This window comes from Cheilinus undulatus, linkage group 18 (genome assembly GCF_018320785.1).
Source record: "Cheilinus undulatus linkage group 18, ASM1832078v1, whole genome shotgun sequence".
NCBI lineage: Eukaryota > Metazoa > Chordata > Actinopteri > Labriformes > Labridae > Cheilinus > Cheilinus undulatus.
The window spans coordinates 19234757-19256723 of record NC_054882.1 but is presented as its reverse complement, the minus strand read 5'-3'; the positions used below and the strand labels follow the sequence as shown (position 1 = coordinate 19256723).

Below are 21967 nucleotides of genomic sequence, written 5' to 3'. Positions count from 1 at the left end.
GGAAAGCCTTTAATATTTCAGCAAGACAATGTTAAACCACATATCCTCACTTCCCAGACGTTTACAGACTGTTGTTAAGTGGGGATTCTGAACAATGGTAAACATGGCCCTGTCCCTACTTTTTTGAGATGCATTACTGCCATCAAATTCAAAATGAGCTAATATTTTTCATGAGATGATAAAATATCTCAGTTTTCAACATCTGATGTGTTGTTTGTACTCTTTTGTGAAAGAGCGTAAATGAACAGTTAGGAGGACAAAAGATTTGAGAAGGTGTAGGTGTTAAAAGAAAAACAGAAAAGAGAAATAAATTAGACAATTTAAACAGTAGAACAGTTAAAACAATTAGATTGAGGGGGAGGAGAAGGTCAAAAGAAACAGGAAAGGAAAGGAAAATAAAAAGAGATACAAGATATAAAAACAGAGAAAGGCAGTAGCATAAATAAAGGTGATTAAAATAGGCAAATTACTCATTTTAGCTTAAATGGGTATAAATGCAATTAGAAGGATAAGAGAAACTGAGATTGGGTGAAAAATAAAGATAGGTTAAAAAGCATTAGAGTGAAAAAGGAGAAGAGGATAATTCAGCATGCCTCATCTCCTTAGGTGGACCATTCCAAAGTGAGGGGCCCTGATAGCCTCGGCTATGTAACGACCAGAAAACCCCCACCTGAGGATGTGAGGCTGCAGGCTGGCTCATAAGGGCTCAATTAGTCTGACATATAGCTCAGAGCCAGACTCTTAAGTGCTTTGTGAGTAATGAATAAAATCTTAAAAATAAATTCATAAACTAACAGGAAGCCAATCTAAAGAAGCTAAAGATAGGGATGATGTGATTCCCTCTGTTAAAACCAGTCAGAAGCCCAGCTGCATTCTAAACTAGCTGGAGCTGAGAGTGATTCGTGGGTGGAGGGGAGTTGCAATAATCCAGTCTGAAAAACATGACAGCAGGGATAAGTTTTTTAAGGTCAGAGAGGGTGAGTAACGTTTTTATTTTGGAGATAAGTAATTGATGAACGCATGACTTACTGACTGTTTTATGTGTGGTTCAAATGAAAAGTTCAAATCCAAAAGTTATCCTAGGTTTTTAGCAGAGGTGTAATATTTGCTGCCTGTGGACTAAGGCTGTTGTCCAGAAAGGGAATGCTGTGCATTAAAGTATTTAATTTTTGTTTCAGTCAGGACCACTTTGTCAAGAAACACACATGATTTGTGGTTTATAAATTTTGTCTTTATTAGCAGTTGTTAATTTGCTGTCATTCCTATTATTTATATTTGGTGGTGTTGCTGTTCCTGGGATCCCCCTGCTCCTCCACAAGCCTACTTAGAAAGCATTAAGCAGGAACAGCACACACTCCTGCTCTTCCTGTGCCTGAGGCTGGGAAGAGAAGCAGCAATAAACCCCAGATCAGTAACAACAGAATAACATTGATTAAGTCAGATAAAGCATAGAGGAGGAGCTGGGGTGGAGGAGGGTTGTAATAAGCAGTTTGCAGTGAGGGCAGCAAAGCATAGCCAGGCTATAGGGGTTGAAATATGGCAGCATGAGAGGCGATTATCCAATAGCGTGCTTAGAGCAGAATCAGCTGGCCGTCAGCTGATGAGGACTGGCAGCTCTCGACTCTGTGGCCTGTCTAAACTAACGCTATATGCTCAGTTTTTGAGTAGTTGAGTAGTAGGAAATTTTGTGCCATCAAACAGTTTACATCATGGAAACAGTCTGACAGCAGCTAGGCTACCAGGGTCCTCTAATCTTAAGGGCAGGTATGTCTGTGTGTCATCTGCATAGCATTAAAAGAAGTTATTGCTCTGAATTATTTGGCCAGTGGGCAGCATGTAGATAGACAATTACATTGGACCTAAAACTGACCCTTGTGGTACACCACATGTAATGATAGAGGTAAAGGAGGATTACCTATGGTGACCACAAAGATTTGATCCAAAGGTAAGAATTATGTATACACTATAACTATATCTGTGTATATCTTTATACTGCTACTGTTTCTCTTATTGTTTTTGTGGCCAAGGTAATGTTGATGTGTAATGAGTGTGCTGTTAACTGCCTTTGGTTACCAAGTACTCCTTGTCTTCTCCCCCCTCTCCCAGTCTCTCTGGGCTCATGTTTGCTTTGTTCTCATCTTCAGCCCATCTGACTCACAATGATGATCTTGACCAAGCACAGAGAAAGGTCAAGGTTGGCCTGCAAATTGCCTTAAAGCAATCAGCCTTGTCTCTTGCTAACAGTGTGAGCTCTCTACCTCTGTCACCATCTTGCCATCTCTCCATCTTTTTTCCCTTTCCTGTTCTGTCTCTGTGTTTACCTGGAGGATGGGTGGGAGGTGGGAGTGGGGGGGTTATCAGTGAGGATTGGCAGCAGGGGGGGCTGCCCTCCTTTGAAGTCTGGGCTCTGACCAGAGGCTGAGCAAGGGCCCAGACTTGAAAGAAGGGAGCATTGCTCACCGGGTGACATTTCAGCACAGAACGGTGTGACCTAGCAGGGTGCTTTAGCGTGTGTGTATAAGCGTATGTATGTGTGTGCGTGGACAATGAGTGAGTGTCTCCTTGTAGCTTCAGCTGTCCTCAAGGACTGCTGGCTGCTGGGGGCTGTTTGCCTGTGCACCAAAGGAATTACCTTTCATTACATGAAAAAGAGAATCACCCATTCAACCTTTGACCCCATGCTCAACAATAGTGCCATTGGGATGCAATGCTGCCGCTGATACCCACGTTATAAATACACAATCAGTAACTAGATCTAGCACACACAAATATTGCATGAGCCAGAGCTATATGTAACATTTTTATAGGATTTTCAAGGCTCAAGGACAGCCTTCTTTGGGTCAGCTGTTCGTTCCGGCCCAGTGTTCCTGAGTGGCTTTACTCTGATGGCTTCACACACATGAAAGGCTTAACTTTAATGTGTCATAGAATAGCCACACACTCAGCTGGACAACATCAAAGCCTGCCTGTGGCCAGGAGCTGGACAAATGTCTTCATCTACTGTCTGATTGCATGTTTGTTAGTGCGCCTTTCTGTCTGTCCTGTAAATGGTGTAAACAGGTGTTAACATGTCAGCCTGTAAGATGCCACATGCCGCTGTGTCATGATCTCCTGAACAGCTGGCTCCTGCTATTGTGTGTGGGTGTGAGTGAGTGTGTGTTTGTGAGTGTTTACTGCTAGGGTTATAAATGGCTACCTTAGCCCTACATATAGTGCAAAACCAAGGACAAACAAAGACAGGGCAAAATAGAAAACATAAACAGTAAAGGGAGAGCTATGGCATTTACAACGGTGCTGTGAAAAAGTATTTGCTCCCTTCCCAAATTCTTAATTTTATGCATATTTGTCACACATAGTATATGTTTTCTGTTGGCAAACACAATGTGATATTAGTCAGTGATAAGAGTACAATACACATGCAGTTTCTAATTGATAATTTCATTTATTAAGGGAAAAAGCCATCCATACCTACCTGGCCCTCCCCTATTTAAATAATGAATTAAGTGAGATTAACCACTCTTTTTTGGAAAGAAAGGTTCAGATTCACAAGCCACACCCAGCCCTGACTTGCTGACTCTAGAAATCCTTTTAATAAAACCTGTCTGACAAATTTAAGCTGACTAAAAGATCTCAAAAAGCAACACATCATTGCTCCATCTAAAGAAATTCAAGAACAGATAAGAAACTAAGTCACTGGCATCTATCAGTCTGGAAAAGCTGGAAAGGCTTTCTAAGGCTTTGGGACTCCAGCAAACCCTGTTTGAGAGCCGTTATCCACAAATGGAGAAAACTTGGAACTTTCCAAGGAGTTTCCAGCTTACCAAAATGACTCCAAGAGCGCATTGACGGCTCATCCAGGAGGTCAAAAAGAACACAGCAACGTCTGAAGACCTGCAGGCCTCATTTGATTCAGTTAAGGTCAGTGTTCATGATTCAACAATAAGAAAGACACTGGGCAAAAATGGCATCCATGGGAGAATCCCAAGTCCAAAAGCACTGCTGACCAAAAAGAACACAAAGGCTCATCTAACATTTGCCAGAAAAAACATCTTGATGATCCTCAAGACTTTTGGGAAAGTATTCTGTGGACTGAGAATACAAAACTCTTTGAGAGGTGTCACAGGTTATAAAACTAGCACAGCATTTCATTTAAAGAGCATCATACCAACAGCAAAACATTGTGGTGGTTAAGGATGTTCCCAGGCATCTATTTCTCTACTTGGCTAAACGTCCATTTTAATTGCGTTTGACTGACTAGTTTGAAGATGATAAGATGCTTAGAAAACAGTCAAATTCATTACAAGGTTATTGTGTCAGTGGGTACAATGTGAGCCTGAAACTGAGTAGTGTGGCTAACATTAGCAGCTTGCTCCACCAGCCTTTGTTCCTCTTTGCAGATTGATATCATGCTTTGATATGTGGCCTCTTTTACTTTGGTGGAGTAGTTATATATGAGTATAACCCTCGACAGCCTACAGTACATAACACTTCATTTCCATTTTCTAGTTTAAAAAACCTGTCATACTGGGCTCTTCTTACAACATGCTAACTGCTAAGTTTCTCATGTTTATGTCTGACAAGGAAGGCAGGGGCCATTTACTGGCAGTGGCTTCATTTACAGTTTATAAAAAAAAGCATTTGACCAGGATTTTAGGCCTGTGTTAAAAAAAAAAAAAAAAAAAAAAGGATAGATAATTAGTTTAATCAACTTGTAAATCCTGCACTGGATAATTTGATACACGAATTTTACCATTTAGCCGGCTAACAGCACGTATCTCTAGTGGTTGTAGTGTGTTGTCTGGGTCTGATATTTAAAATTGATGGTCTGAAACATTTAAGTGTGAAAAATATGCAAAGAAAATATGAAATCAAGAAGGGGGCAGATACTTTTTCACAGCACTGTAATTTCCCAGAGAACAGCTACCTGCCTTGAATCTCTCTATATGTTTGTATGCACAAGTATAAGTGTGAATCTGTGGGAGCTTGAAGGTGTTTCAGTGTAAGAGATTCCTTTATTTCCATGTGCAGAGGTGTGCTCTAATGCCTTGGTTCTCAACTTGTGAATCAGGACCAAAAAATGGGTCATGATGCCATCTTCAGTGGGTTGCAGATGTGTGCATGGAAGAAAATATGGGGCAAAAAGTCAATTGTGCTTTCATTTTGAATGATTTGTCTCCATCTCTTTGTTTCGTCACATCTCTTGTTCAATCTCAAGTCCAAAGTAATCCATTATAAACAAAAACATTTGGTTTGATTTTAGAAAATCTGAAAAAATATCAGGTTGCAATTTGCTGTTTAGAACCTGACGATGGGTCCTTATGTTAGATCAGCTGAGAACCACTGCTTGTATGAATGCCCTTGAGAAAAGAAAAGGAGACAGAAATGTAATCCCCTGTCTTTCTCTTTCTGGAATAAAGAAGCTGCTAATCACACATGTAATGTAAATGTAAATTTCTGTTCTCAGGAGGACTTTGACAAACTGGACTACCACCGCATCCTGCCTCTGTTCTTCGATGGCTTGTGTGAGACCAAGCATCCGTATGAATTCTTTGCCCGGCAGGGAATCCATGACCTGCTTGATCACGGAGGTCCCAAAATTCAACCTGTGATTCCTCAGCTCATCATGCCCATCAAGAGTGAGTCAGGGAGGGTGTCTACTCACAGGGGTTACACATCACATGTATCTCTTCCATCCCAGGTCATACTTTGATTTTTTTTTTTTTTTATTCTTATACCCTGACATTGATGGGATATAAGATTCTCTTATATAAATGTTCAAATCATAATTGGCATGCTATGAATTGATAAAGACAAACTTATTGGCAACGTGTCTTAGATAAATTAGTGCTCAGATAGACACAGCAATTTTCAGTGGTTGAAGTAGCTATTTTCACTTACAGTCTTAATCATTTGCATTAGTTTGACACCTCTTTCTATAAAAATGTAGTTATTTTTGCAAGAGTGATTGACAGCTGAGTAATCTTCCCAGCTTAAGTGTAACTGCAACACAAGGTCTTTTCTCTATGCATCAGTGTTTTATTATTTATCAGTTTGATGACAGCATCATTACATATTGATTGTTGTTTACTGATTTCAGACAAATCCAAAGCCTAGATTTGCAACGATTCCCAGTTGCTTATAGTGTAATTAGCTGCAGATAAGCCAGACGATAATAGCACATAAAGGCTATGGGTGCAAACTGCGTAACAGGTCATGTGTGCTTGACTGATCAGATAGATCAGCATGAGGATCATTAAAATTATCCATTGCATTTTTCAAAACAGACTTCAAACACATAAAACAGTAAACAGCATTAGTTTAAATTGCTAAAGTTACTTTCAGATACAGATCTAGCAGAACCAAAATTATGAATTCATGAATATTTCAGCACTGATTCGCTCCAGTCCCTCTCAGCATTTATAAAGTGCAACTAAAATAGAACAACAAACTTCACCAAGAATAGACTCACCTGTTGTGCACACTTCTATTATAACAGAGTCTAACATTACCATACAACCAATCCTGTGACAAGTCCTAATTTGGTTTCTCAGTCACACTGTTCCTATTATTACATCAACCCTCAGGGTGAAGTGTCCTTGTTTTTGCATTCGCCGGAAGAAGTTGGTTCTAAAAGCAGGTCTGATAATCTGCCATGTGCGTTGTTGTGGCATGCTACATTTAACTATGTCATAGTGTTAGGCCAGCCCCCTACCTTTATAGCCTGACACGGTTAAATACCCACACACTCATGAGATGGCAGATGGGAGTGGGCGGAAAGGTTGTGTCCCAGGGTGGAGCAGTTGATGGCTACAGAAATAGTCTTCAGAATTTACATTGATGGGGACAGGGAAGGTTTCCTGTGTGACAAACACAAAGAGGATGAAGGTACAGAGAAGTTAGAGGAATGCAGAGTGTGCCTTTTGTTGGAATTCAGTGTTACCCCACACACACTCACTCACACTGTCTTTTGTTTGGCGCCGCTGCCAAGTGGAGTGTCAGTTTCAAAGTGGGAGCCTTTAAGTGGCGCCTGGTGAGCCTGGGATAGTGCTCGTGTCATGGACAGTTGGCTGAGTGTGTGTATGTATGTGAAGTGTGTTTTGTGTTTGTGTGTGGCTGTTGGACGTCTGTGGAGGCAGAGGGGCGTAACGGCCAACAATAGGCAGCACTGTTGGGGACCCTGAGACACCGTGACTAACTGACCCTGGCACAAGCCTGCTAACACACACCAAGTACTGAGCACACAGTGTAAATCTGTTTCTGCATTTGTATTTGGTTTGCCTTTTCTTTCTGAGTAATGACTACAGCATTTATTTTTCTGAAGTAAAATACATTGAACGAATCATTTTGATCATTTTGATGGCATCCTTAATACAGCATCTTGTTTCAGAGTTGCATGATTGATCAGAATGTTTTATGTAAGTTGTTCAGATGATTTCAGGTCCATTAGTGCACTGCAATAAAAAACAATTTCATCAATTTGCAATGTGACCATCTGCAATAATCACATTTAAAATGACTGAGAAAGCTGCAGTGAATAAGAAAAAATATGAACACAAATAGGCCATATACTGTTAGTGACTTAGTACTGTTAATCACAACATCTCTGATCATCCGGTCAGAGATGTTGCTGCGACACTCTAGGATTGTGAGTAATGTAGTGCTGTTGACCAAGATTGCAAAAAAAAAGCCATGTTTTTCCTAAAAACAAGGCTGATCACATATCTTAACTTAGCACAGAAAGTAAGGAAATTTGTGTTCGGTAGATTGTTCCTTTGTTGTAACAATGCTTCTTGGCAATAAATCTTATCCCTTTTAAATGGTGCCAGATTTGTAAGCAACATGCAGCAGAGCTGAGTATGTTCATTGTGCCCATGAAAAGCTACCAAATCTTCTCTGCCAGTAGAGGGTTTATCTGAGACTACCTCCAGAATTTGGGAGTGGAGAGGATGGAATGGCCTGCCAGCAGTACTGACCTCAACCTCATTGAAAACTTGTGGGATGAGCTTGGGCATGCTGCCCATAAATGCATGTTCTTTATAAATGCAGTACCAATAAAAAGAGAAATAAACAGGCTTTCCAACAATATAAGATTTATTGCCAAGAAGCATTGTTACAACAAAGAAATAATCTACCAAACACAAATTTCCATTCCTTCTGTGCCAAGTTTACATGAGGGTAAGACTACCTTTAACTGTTACAACATTAGGGCTGATAATCAAAGCTAAAAAGCAGCATGGACTGAATGATGTTGTGGCTGATGAGGGACAGTAGAAAGGAGGTAGAGGGCAATTATTTTTATTTTATTGTATTTCATAAGTTCCAGGGTTGGTGCACCTAAATTTAAAACCCAGGAGTATAGTCACTCTTGTACTGTATCAGATGGAGCTTCCCCTTAGATAATTTAAAGCAAAGGGAATTAATTTGGATTCAGGTAGGTGAGATGCTTTTGTGAAAAAAATTACAAAACAACAGATAAAGAAAGGAACTTCAACTTACAGAAAAACTGTATTTGTTGCACAGCATATCAGCATCAAACTATGAACCAGTGTTCATAGTGATGCAGATTTTTCATATGTCCTGTTATACTGTTGTCGGATTAAATATATATCTCATCCCTTTTGCAAGACGCCCTCTCTTTACATGTGAGGGGGACGGCCGCTTGCTAACTTAGACAGTAGTTTATAAATTCAAAGCCCTCAGCACTTTTTGTCATTTGCTTGTGGGAGGCCAGAGCAAAGGTGATGGTTATGCTCCTCATGAAAACACACTCTTTGCACTGATAATGGAATTTTAAATGGCCTGCTCCTTATTAACTTCTTGGTTTATTAAAAATCAGGTCTGTTTCTCCATCCACAAGGCAAAGCCGCTAGTCCGTGTCTCTGTTGCAGATTAATTACTTTTCCATGGAGCAGGGAAGAAGAAGGGATGGCGGGAAGAGGAAGAAAGTAAAAAGCCGTCTGCAGTCTAAAATGGCAAGATATATATTTTTCTCCTCTGACGTTAATACATCTTCAATGTGGCTGGCAGGCTCTTATCTGCAGAGCGACTGAGTCACGTCAGACCCTGGTGAATTTTGATGATGACTGCAGGTCACCCAATGAGAATACACAATGAAGAAGGCTCTGGCTGACATTTTACTCGAAGGCCCTGTCCTCAGTGACTTAAAGAGGGAACTTTTTCCTCATGTACACCCTCTAGGCTGAATCCTTTGTTGGAAAAACTTCCACACTAGAAGATAGGAAAACAGCTAAAACAAGAAATACAGGTATGGATATAGGTATGTTTGGTTAACTTAATGATTTGTTTCTTCTCAGCAGCTTTTAAAGATTTACCTTTAATACCTTTACCTTCATAAGCTGAATGCACAGAAAATATGCAAATGATTTAATACAAGACATTAATATTTCTGTAAGTAAAAAGGCTAAAAATGTGTTTTTCAGCTAAAGGGTACCACGGTGAATTAAGAAAAAAGGTAAAATTTGACAGAAGCGCTGTGGTTTGGGTTTTTCTGGCCTCCTTAAATAGGGCGGAGGATTCAGAGCCATGCTTCCATTGAGCCTCAGCTGATTGGCATAACATTTGTTCAGCTTTGAATCAAAATGAGACTTTCATTATAAGAAGATCCTCAGTTACGGCTCAGCACGGGAACATCTCCTTCTGATCTGAACAGTATATTTATACAATTCACAGCTAAACTCTCCGACGTGCCACCTTACCTGCGACACCTCACAGGAAGCAGAACACAAGGTCACCATTGTTTTATATTCACATTGAATATGAAAAAGGGACTAGCATGAATAGATTATTACTTTATTCAGATTTGTCCCAACACAGGTTTTATACCAGCATTAATACATCAGGCCCTCATCTGCTGCCCCCCCCTTTAATTTTTTCCTTTTCTCTATCTTTTTTTCAGCAAGGCGAGAGTGCTGATGAATAATTGAACAGTCCCGTGGTCCAAATGTCACAGCAGGGAAAATTGTTTGCGGTGGCTGATAATTAGAATTTCATTGTTTGTTATGTAGGTTTGAAATTCCTGTCATTCCACATTCCACCTTATCTCAGTGATGGCAGATATCTCTCACTCGTCTATCTGGGGACACACTAAAGCAGAGATGGAGAGATGGCATAAAGAACAATACTTTAGCTCATTCAGCATCATCTTCACTTCACTGCTGCTCTTCTGTGCAGGCCTCACACACAAAAAACCCTGTCACTGATAGGAACAAAGTCAGTCATTGGCAAATTTGTCTCACTCAAAAGGATACGAAACAATTAGCCTTGTACAGCTGGTCATTTTCTCATGCACAGTAATACACACAATTGTGTGAATCCACTGTAGTGATAGTGTGACATTTTTTTACCCATAAGCTTCTTGTTGTTTGTATGACTCCTCTTCATTGTATGCCTCCATTCTTATTTTGTTGCTGCCATGTTTAGCACTCCCTGTGCTCATGACTGAGGCTGACATTTTGTCTCATTGCTTTTAATGTGTTTGTATGCACCTTGGAGTGAATGTGTTGTTAAAAACCTGCACCATTGTGTGTGTATCCCTGAGTGACTGTAATGTGTGAGTGTATGTGCGTTTGCTTGTGACAGCTTTGTATTTGCATATGAGCTGTTTTAACACAGGCAGTGGATGATGCATTATGCTCGTCTCTGAGTGCTCTGTCATAGATAATATTTTAGGGTTGTTGCCCTCATTCGGTTTCACTCAGACTTTTCTGTCAACATGGCGCTAGGGATGGGGATTGTCTAGATGTCTTTGAAATTCTTCCTCTTACTAGGACTTATCTGTTTCTTCCTTTACCCTTACTTTTAAATTAAGGTCTTCCACCTTCTGGCTGAGCTGCTGTTGTTCCCAAATGCTTTCACTTTGTAATAATATCACTTAAAGGTGACTGTGGAATATTCAGCAGGGATGAAATTTTACCAACCATCTTATTGTAAAGCAGGCATCCTATCACAGTACCAGTCTTTAATTTTGTATCACTAATGATGCAAATGGAAACTGCATGGCTAGGTTGTGGATTCTATACATCCGTGGCAACGGGTTTAACTGAAACACCTGAATTTAATAATTAACAGGTGTAGCCAAATATTTTTGTCCATATAGGGAAAATTTCATGCTTGATTTGCTAAACAGTCTTTAGGGCTGAATCCATAAGGCTTTGCTATTCATGAAATAAAACGATTTGAACTTTAGAAGCAATGTTATTGCATCTTGAACACTTGAGTGTAAATGCATTAGCTGGGTTAAACATGTAGTGTATGGGGGAGGCAGTAGAGAGTCATTCCCACTGTTTTCATGGGGACTTGAGAAATTTTCTGACAGTTGACAAAGGGAAAAAATACCCCAACGTTGAGGATTCTGCTGGTGGTTCCGCTCTCATTGTGAGTGTGAGCAGTCAAATCAAACATGTCAAAAATCCATCCAACCAAGCTGGTTGAGCTGTAGTCTGGTCATGGTTGGCTGTAGCATCCCTCTTTATACTGCATGTCAACAACAACAACAACAACGCCCAATCTGACTAAAATTCACTTCCAAGTGAGTTGTGCAACTCAAAAATCTCGTCTGAATAAGATTAAATTTACTCGGTGCATGCCTGGCTTAATGTGTACACAGATCTAGATCTGTGAGCACAGATGTACAAATATGCTGAGCATCTCATACATACATAACCATTAAGACTGAAAAACTTAAATGTTTTTGTCAGAGAGCAGTTGTTAAGTTGAATACTTGGTTACTGATTTATTTGTTTTGATTTGGCCAATATAATTTCATTGCCCCCTTGTAAGAAAGATACTATATTATTTTATGTTATTTTTTATTATTATTATTATTATTATTTTTTTTTTTTGCTTAGATATGATGTTAGTGTTAGTTTTTCATTTAACCCTCTTGCTTAATTTGCATCTTACTCTTTGTTGTCTCTTATTGTTCCTGCACCTCTCACCTGCTAAACTTTTTCTCCTTCAACTGCTGGCACTTAGGGTTTTTGTGAAATCCCTTTTTTCTTTTAAATGCCTTTTTTTTCTTTTTCATTTGTGTTGTTGTGGCTGCTTCCTAGAAAAAATGTCATTGTGATGCTATAACCATCCTCCTTAAGTGAAAGTAGGCGTCAGATAACAGTTTAAGGTACCTTTAAAAGGAAAAACTCAGATTTTTTTTTCTTAGCGTGGTTCTGTTGTTTTAAATTGTCAGTCTTTACAAAAGGGAATTACTAGTGCTCATGCAAAAGCTCACCAAAAAGAACAGCTTAAAGAGCACAAATAAAATGAGCTCAAAGAACTGAAAAAATATGTCAGTCTTAGTTGCTAATCACAGTTATTTTCTAACCCTTTGCCTTCTGTCTGTCACATCTCTTTATGTCTCTTTGTGACATTTTGTTCTTTTTTACTTCCCCTCTGTCCTTCCTTCTCTCTCTCTGAATTTGTCTCTCTTGATCTCTGTAGCCCTCCATCTCTCCTGTCATCATTCCCTTTTGTTATCTCTATCAGTGGGAAATGGAGTTAAGTGCAGCTGTAGGCCAAATAGCCCAGTGATTGGCTCTCACTTACTCCTGCCTCCCCAGTGCATTTGAAATCACTGATTGCAGGAAAAACAGGTCTAAATCAAAGCATGGCTATAATGGAAACACTTTCAAGGTAAAGCTAGTGTGTGGAGGTGAAGATTTATGCAATTTTTTGCTGTGAGACCACTTAATACACACTTATGTACCATATAGCTACAGGTGTCACTCATCTCACCTGCATAAACAAACATGTACATTTTGTTTTCTTGGTAAGTTTTATTTATTATTTGTCTTTGCAGTCCTTTTTTCTTGACCTTAGGACTTAACTAAACCTCACTCCCTGATTTTTACCCTCTCCTCTGCCCCTCAGATGCCTTAAACACGAGGAACCATCAGGTGATCTGCACCACACTTAAAATCTTACAACATCTGGTGGTATCTGGAGACAAGGTGGGAGAAACTCTCACACAGTACTACAGACAGATCCTACCAGTATTCAACCTCTTCAAGAACATGAAGGGTGAGTTCTGGCTGTGCTAAATGTGTTAATTCATGGGCAGATGGTGTGTCGGTGTGATGTGCCGCTGTTCTTTTTCGGAGCAGTCATTGTGTGAGCGAGTCGCTTTGTGTTATCAAACTGTTTTTTGCCTGTACTGCTCGTGCATCAAACTAAAAACAGAGAAAGTTTATGGTAGGTACTCATTAGAAGTATGTTCACTACATTATAGATACGTGGACAGAATTGTTGGTACACTTCCATTAAAGAAAGGATAATCCACAATGGCCACTGAAATAACTTGAATAAAAGCATTAAGAAATAAAAGTATACTGAAATTGAATGAAAACCAGACATGCTTTTGAATTGTGCTTCAGCAGAATCATTTTAAACAAAAAACTTATGCAACTGGCCTGGACACAGTGATTGGTACTCTTAACTTAATATTTTGTTGCACAACCTTTTGAGGCAATCACTGCAACCAAACAATTCTATAACTCTCACTGAGACCTCTGCACCTGTCCTCAGGTTTTTTTGGCCTACTCCTTGTGAGCAAACTGCTCCAGCTGTCTCAGATTTGAAGGGTGCCTTCTCCAGACTGCCAGCTTCAGCTCCTTCCACAGGTGTTCAACAGGATTTAGATCAGGGCTCATAGAAGGCCACTTCAGAATAGCCCAACGTTTTGTTCTCAACCATTCTTGGGTGTTTTTAACACTGTGTTTTGGGTCATCATCCTGTTGAAGGCCCCATGACCTGAGACTGAGTCTAAGCTTTCTGACACAGGGCAGCACATTTGGCTCCAGAATGCCTTGATATTCTTGGGATTTCATTGTACCCTGCACAGATTCAAGTCCCCCTGTGCCAGATGCAGCAAAGCAGCCTCAGAACATGTTTCACAGTAGGCACAGTGTTCTTTTCTTTGTATGCTTTATTTTTTCATCTGTGAACATAGAGCTGATCTGACTTGCCAAAAGCTCCAGTTTTGTCTTATCTGTTCAAAGGACATTCTCCTAGAAGCTCCATTAAGTCCACTTAGGCTCAAACAGCGATGGATGGTGTGTTGATGCTGATGTATCTTGACCTTGGAGTTCACCTCTAATCTCTTTAAAAGTTGTTTCAGGTTTTTTTGGTTACCATTAATATTATACGTCTCTTCAATTTGTTATCAATTTATCCTGTTGCAGCCATGTTCAGAAAGGTTGGCTACAGTCTTATGAACCTTAAACTTCTGAATAATATGTACAACTATCGTCAGAGGAACATCATGCTGCTTGGAGATGGTCCTGTAGCCTTAACCTTTACCATGCTTGTCTATAATTTTCTTTTAAATCTCCTGAGACAACTGTCTCCTTAGCTTTCTGTGGTCCATGTTCAGTGTGGTACACACCATGATACCAAACAGCAGAGTGACTACTTTTCACCCTTTAGATAGGCAGACTGACTGATTACAAGTTTGAAGACACCTGTGATGCTAATTATTGGACACACCTTAGTTTGACATGTTGCTATGGTTGAGTTATTTCAGTCTTTTCCATTGGTACCATTATTTTTTCCTGGGCAGTTTCATTAGTTTGTTTTCTAAAATGATGCTGGTGAACCCAATTCAAAAGCCATGTCTGATTTTCATTAGTTAATTTTCAGTACATTTTTATTTACTTTATTTTTTATTTTGAAGTTTTTCAGTGACCACTGTAGGTTTTTCTTTCTTTCAAGGATGCCTACAATTTTGTATACACGTGTAACCGTGATAAAGCCCCTTTGTTCATTTACGAAGTGTCTTTTCATGTGACTCTGTCTGTCTTAGCAGACAGCATCCAGTTTTCTACCCTATCTTTTCTCTGTAGATCCACTGAATGTACCTGAATCTTGTTTTTTTTCCCTTTCTTCACCCACCACTTAAACATCCTCTTGACAGAGAGCCTCCATTTTGTCTTTTCTGCTGTCAGTCAGGCTGCATTGTGCGCGGCTGCTGAGGAGAGCCTGTCCTTGCTCTCTGTGAAAGCCTCTACCTGGGTGACACCAAGACCCAGGGAGATTGGCATCAGATAGGCAGGGGCTCTTTGTGTGGCCGTGTCAAAGCACTTAGCGTGATGTGACATGATGTGGGCCCTATTGAAGGCTTAGAGGCACAAGCAATCCCAAACACAGCTTCCTCACATGGTCAGTAGGATGTGGAGAGTGACATTGTGAATCAATCATTTAAACACAGGATCTAACGAGAGAAAACACAAGGCTTTAGCCTTTTAATCAATATCCAATTTGAATCTCTTGTCTCTGTAATTCGCTTACATTATCTGTTACTATTTGCTGAGGTCTAAAAAAAGCCCAAAAAGAGATAGCAGGCAAAGACAAAGGATGGCAAAGAAAAGCCTGCCTTATTAGCACATGGCCGTATGCAAATCTCCTCTGTAAATTAGCTGTCAAATCAATTCCCTAAACCGTTTTGAAGCGCGAGTTCCTCTGCTGCGGCGCAGGCTAAGCAGTTGGCCGTTGAACCCCACCAGGAATAGTTTTATCTCTGCCTCGTAGTTACCGTGCCGGCCTGTCTACCTGCCTCCTCTGGCGAGCATCGATTAAACCCAAGCCAACCTCTCACCTGGCAGACATTCCTGCTATTGACCTCTCCCAGAGAGACCCGTCTAGGCCAGAGAGGGGTCCATAAGCTGCCAAGGCACAGGAGCCACACTGCTAAACAAGGACAGCACTTCCTGCTCAGCACTTTATGGACATTTAGGAGAGTTTTTCTCTTTGTAAAGTTCATCTCAACCTGTAGCCGAGTGAGACAAGTGAGGTATAAAATCAAGTAACTTAAACTTAGACAAGTACTATTTCTGACTCTTATTATTTCTTCCCTTTTCCATCTGGAGCTTTGGTGTTAGATAAGCTGTCAATCCAAGTCCTGTGCCACCTACTCCCTGCTAACACATAAAGATACTACTTCAAATACAGAGAATAAACACTTATCTTCTGGGGACAAAACATAATGTGAACTAGAACTCTCTGTTCTCTCTTTGTAATACGCAAATAATTCAGGGTTATTTTCCTCCCTCTCTCTCTCACTCCCTCTCTGTCTATCCATGTTTCTCCCTCTCTTTTTTACTCTGTTTTATGTCCCTTGTTCATATCAATATCAAAGCTTTTATTGAAGTCCATCTATTACCTAATATCTCTTACATTCACCTCCAGCTCCATCCCACGCTCTGTCGGCTGTCTCAACCCGAGCCAGCGTGCAGCCTCTAGCAGACAGGCACGATCATTGTGTTTAATACAGTAAAAGACACACAGGACTGCCTCGCCTCGTACTGTGTGTGGTAACATCTCCCTTCGGCTCTCCCACACTGTAGATCACAAAGCTCGCATGGCATCCCTCTTATCTCCTGAGTCACAAACAGGCCACTGTCCAGCATGTGCCAAGTGTGAGTGTGTGTCTGCATTTGTGTACATCCATCATGAATAGATCTGTTGTGTCCCATAGGCAGCTGTTGATGAAGGCCCTTTTTTTCAGTCTCTGCATCTCTCTTTTTTTACGCCCTCAGGCACATAATGCACCACAGACAACTTCTACAACTCACAAACACGCACATTCACAACATGTATATAATCACATGCTGTCCCAGCTGAGGCTTAACACCCTGACTCTGTCTCCCCAGCTGTTGGAGCTGTGAATCAATAGAGCGACAGCAAGGGATTCGGGGCTACACCGAGATATCACCGACATCTCATCATGGGACAGATCCCCTAGGCTGTGTTCACACACTCCCGCCGTGTCGCTTCCATTCTCAGACAGGGTTGTGACCTGTTAAATTGGTCTGTATACAGGCCTTATCTGAGCCATTTTTTCCAGGGTCAGGGCTTGAACTTAACAGCCATCTCCAAAATGGACCCTCGGGTGTTCTTTCACTCAAACAGAGCGCTGGACCTCTGACCAGGAGAGCTCAGTCACGACCCATGTGTTCAGCTTTGCTGGGATCCCTACTTCTGAGGAAGGGACGGTTCTGTTGTTCAGTGTGGAGGGAAAAAATCAGACTGTTTAACTCTAGGCAGCCGGATGCCTTTCTCAGCACTGCCAGAGTAATGCGTCATTTTGAAGTGCACAATAATGAGCAATCACATAGTGTCACCGTCCTTGATGTACCCCTTTGTCTCCTGAATCAGCTCTCTCAGCTTTTGTTTGCTTTGTGCCTGCCTTTTTGCAAATCAGCTGTGTTTGTGTGTGCACAAGTGTGTGTGTGTGTGTGAGAGAGAGAGAGAGACAATGTTGTGGATAGTGTAGGAATTCCTCCAATGCGATTTGCACGGCACTCTTGTTTGCTTGCTGTGATGAATCTTATCCCTAATGAAATGCAACAACGTTCCTTATGAAGGAGAAATGTGCTCCCTCATCCAGCAAATTCCTCTTCTGAGCACGAAAGAAGGGAACTCATCTTCTGTACGTCATCAGAAGAGGAGAAACCAAGGTTATTTTTTGTTTGTTTTCATAAGGTAAAGCTTAAATGACACTCAAAATATCACTGGCTCTTGGGAGCCTCTCTTCTACATTAGAAAATGCTTGAAAACACTTGAAAGACAGGATTAGTTACATTCCCATTCTTCTTACATACAAATTGTTCCAAATTAGGCAAATAAACATTAAGGCATGCTTTTTTATAACTCCCTATGTACCTTTACATATATATCTCCACTTGATTTGTAAAAAGGGTACTTAAAAACTTACTTATTATTACTTCTTATTGATCATACACAGAGAAATTTTTTAACATTGAAATACCAAAATTGTTTTCCTAAATGTTGAAATTGTATTTTTTTTTTTTTTTGATTAAAGTGGTGCACGATAAGTTTTCTTTTAACCGATAAATGGTGGCTGATGGCCAATAACCGACAAGAACCTTTTTTTTTAATTGTTGATTTGAAAAAGAAGTTTATTTTATGTATTTTTGCACACGTAGGAGTAAAGGAGGTTCATATGTAGTAAGCAAAAACATTTTTAACCATTTTGATTTGACAATACTTTTGTTTACACATCAAGAAAACAAAATACAGTTCTGACTTAACTGTTAGCTCTCTTTTTTAAATTTGGAAAAAGACAGATGAATGACGTTTCTCATAAAGATTCAAAATATGCACTGGTGTAAGTCATATTAAAGGTAGAACAAAATGTAAAGTGCACAGCTAATACAAAAAAATGACATTGTCTGAGGTTTAAATGTAATGAAACCCACACGTAGGTCAGGAGTCATCTCTAGCCTAATGATTCACACCTGACATGAATATTAATCACATGACTTACATCCTCCTAATTCGGGTGGTTTACTTGATCTGCAAGATTTCCGGTCTTTTCCTCTGCTCTGCAATTTCCAGCTCTGCCCTGGATCAGCACTGCGCTCTGGCTTTTAATCCATCTCCACCCCAGCATGTACAGTGCTTAACAAATTTATTAGACCACCCTAACCCTAACCAAAGTAGGGTTTATTCCACAGCTGCCCTACATTAACAGCATTGATAATTACTAAAATCCTTTTTTATGTTTCTGCAATGGTTAATACACCAATATGTAGAAGCTCTTTAACCCAAATGATATTTTTAATGCTAAAATATAATTATTATTGTTAACCATGAATTTTCAAATTTACTGATTTACAAAACAACTAAAAAAATGGTAAAGCACATTATTATTCCCTAATAAATATGTCAAATTATATTTATTTAATTGCATTCCTGAACAGAAAAAATAGTTTTAGTGGTTGAATGTTGTGCTTTATTCATTTCTGACTTCTCAGAGAAGCCCAGTGAGCCAGCTCAAATTTGGGTGAATTCAGTTTGAAATTCCTCATTCCTGTTCAAAATGGTAAAATGTGGAGAGCTCACTGAAAATGAAAGAGTCCGCATTAAAGCACTTCATGACGCTGGTTGGTCTTTGAGACAAATATGACAGGTGGTCAGTAAATTTGTTAAGCACTGTACATAGGCCCTGACTGGGGCTTTAAGAAGTTATGTCATCTCCAACCCCCTTTATTTATACACCTGGCCCTAGAACCTCTGCTCCTCAGACACTGGCCTGCTCACTATTCCTAACTCCAAATTCTATACCTACACCTTAACCCTCCTCAAACATACTTAAGTTGTTTGCTAGTCAGCTAGATAGTCAGCTAGCATTTGTCCTTAAGTTGTGTCTTGTCTTCAGCCCTATTGTAAGCATCCTTTGTCCTATAAAAGGCGCCATATAAAGCCAAGCCTTTATTATTATTGTTATTAGGAAGCCTACAAAAACAGACAATGTATGGATGCTTAGAGATTCTTTTAAGGTCTGTGTAAACATGCTTTTCAAGTAGCATCAATGTCAAAGACACTTTGAAGTTCTTAAATATGGCAGGCAAGTGGCATAGTGGAACGTTTTAATGGTGTCAAGCATTCAGCCAGCACAGACTGTGACTCCAGTTCCAAACATTCGACACAACAAATGATCTAAAAAAGTAGTTAAAACTACTGGTTGTGTTTTATTACCTCCGCCAAGGAGGTTATGTGATCAGCAGGGTTTGCTAGTTTGTTTGTTAGCAACATAACTTAAAAAGTCATGGACGGATTTTAATGAAATTTTCAGGAAACGTCAGAAATGGCATAAGGAAGAACTGATTAGATTTTGGGAGTGATCCGGATCACCATTTGGATCCAGGAATTTTTTTGAAGGATTCTGTACTATTGGGAGATAGGGCTAATGGCAGAGGTCTACGCTCTCTGAGTACTTTTCTAGTTACTTATGAAACCTGAAATAATAACATGCAATTAAGTATATTATAATCTTTTAGAACAGGATCTTTTTTTTTGTTTGTTTCAATAGAATTTCTAGGTTTTTTCACTGACCTCTTATGGCCCACCTGCAGTAGCGCCGGGGCCCACCAGGAGGGCATGGCTCACACTTTAGGGAGCACTGTTTTAGCATGTCTTCCTGCCTATGCATATATGACTGTTGAAATATAAAGACACACTACACAGGTACTTAAATATTTATGATATTAGCTGAAAACATAGCTCACTGATAAACGTGTGAGTCATAAACCATGTTTTGTTTTATTTCCTGTCACTATTTTCATAACTGAAGTAAAGCATAAACCACAGATGCTACAGAGGAAATGTTTTCATGACATCTTCAGTACCTTAATAACCCTTCATTGTGTCTGACTGTTGCTGATTGTTTCCCCAAAGAACTCATCTGTTCTTTCTTTTTAGCTGAAATTGTTCCTTTGCTGTTGTTGATGATTCTGGTCCTGATGATTTTCTCTGCTTATCTGTAAGGTGTAGGTCCTTAAACTCCTATTCATCACTGACAAACACTTGCTCATACACACACACAATCCCAGACTCATACATACACTACATCGCTCACACACTGCAGTGATCTGGTTCATTTGGCCTCTTTTATCATCCTGCTAGGAATGTGGCCAGCTATGATAAGGTCTCACCCACATGCATTTCTGAGCTTACACACACAAACACGCAGAAGCAGAGGTTGTGATAGTGGCTCTCTGTCTTGTGTGCCTGGGTGGCTGGTGAGGTTTTTGTGTTAGTGACAGATGCAGAGCTGTGGCTGGCCACTCCGTCTTCCCCCTGTGGGCCTGCTTTATCTGTGTATCACATGACACACATATACACACACTCACAGCTCATGTTGGATGTCTTTATGAATACGGCGGATCACTTTCAGCACACACTGATCACTGGAATGGAAGTAAACAGGAAGAGTTGGCTGACCGCATAACCTCTTTCGCTCCCTGATTGAGGACAAAGTGACAAGGACGCTCGATCAGCTGTTTGTTCCTGTCATAAATGTAGAGATGTAACACTTAACACCTAACACCAGTTTATATTTTTATTATAAATTCTTTTTGTATAAGATATAAAAAAATACCTCATCAAATGTGCATTGACAAAGGTACTTGTTTATAAGGTTGTGATTACTTTGATAGTTTTGTAATACCACATGCTTTAAATGACATAAACTTTATGGACAAAAGTATTTGGCAGCACCTGAATTCAACCCATTCAATCTGGTGTTTCAACCAGACCTGTTGCCACAGGTGTATAAGATCAAGCACCTACCCATGCAGTCTCCATTTGCAAACATCTGTGATTCTGAAGAGCTCAGTGACTTCAAGCACGGTGCTTTGATGGATGCAACCTTCATGATGAGTTGGTACGTGAAATTTTATCCCTGCTGGACATGTAACAGTCAACTGTAAGCGATATCATTAGAAAGTGGAAGCATTTAGGAACAACAGCAACTCAGCCATAAAGCAGAAGACCACAAAAAATTAAAGAGTGGGGTCAACAACTCCTAAGTCGCCAACGCTCTGCTGATTCCATAGCGGAAGAGTTCTGAACCTCCAGTGGCATTCATGTAATCACAAAAACTGCGTGGTGGGAGTTTCATTAAATGGGTTAACATAGCCGAGCGGCTGCATGCAAGCTTCACATCACCAAGTCCAATGCCAAGCATCAGATGGAGTGGTGTAAAACACCCTGACACTGGACTGTGGAGCAGTGGACATGTGTTCTGTGGAGTCACTGTGGCCTGGGCTAGGCCCCTTATCTCCAGTGAAGGCCAATCTTGATACTTCAGCATACTAAGACGTTTCGGATAATGTTATGCTTCCAACTTTGTTGCAAAAGTTTGTGGAAGGCCCTTTTCTATTCCAACAAACAGCACAGTGTCCTCCTCGTCCCCCTAATTCTCTACTCTTCAGCCCACCTCTGGATTTTTTTTTCCCCCATTGACCTCAACAAAGAACTTAGGCAGCATGCTGTCTGGACAGAATTTACCGTCATAGTAAAGTGCAGTTATTGCTAAGGGTTTTAAAGATAGTTAAAACATGAATGGTATGTTACTATGGAGGAATTTCATCAGTTGTCACTATGAGAATCTCCTCCACACACAAAAACATAAACAAACATACATGCAAAT

General features: G+C 40.2%; 1 protein-coding gene across 1 annotated transcript in view; it reads left to right on the top strand.

Moving 5' to 3' along the window:
- The window catches only part of pacrg (PARK2 co-regulated), a 215631-nt gene that overhangs the window by 103382 nt on the left and 90282 nt on the right, over nt 1-21967 (top strand). Inside the window, exons 3-4 of the mRNA XM_041813342.1 lie at nt 5465-5636; nt 12886-13035. Coding sequence (XP_041669276.1) covers nt 5465-5636; nt 12886-13035 — 322 coding nt within the window. The remainder of the gene's footprint in view (nt 1-5464; nt 5637-12885; nt 13036-21967) is intronic.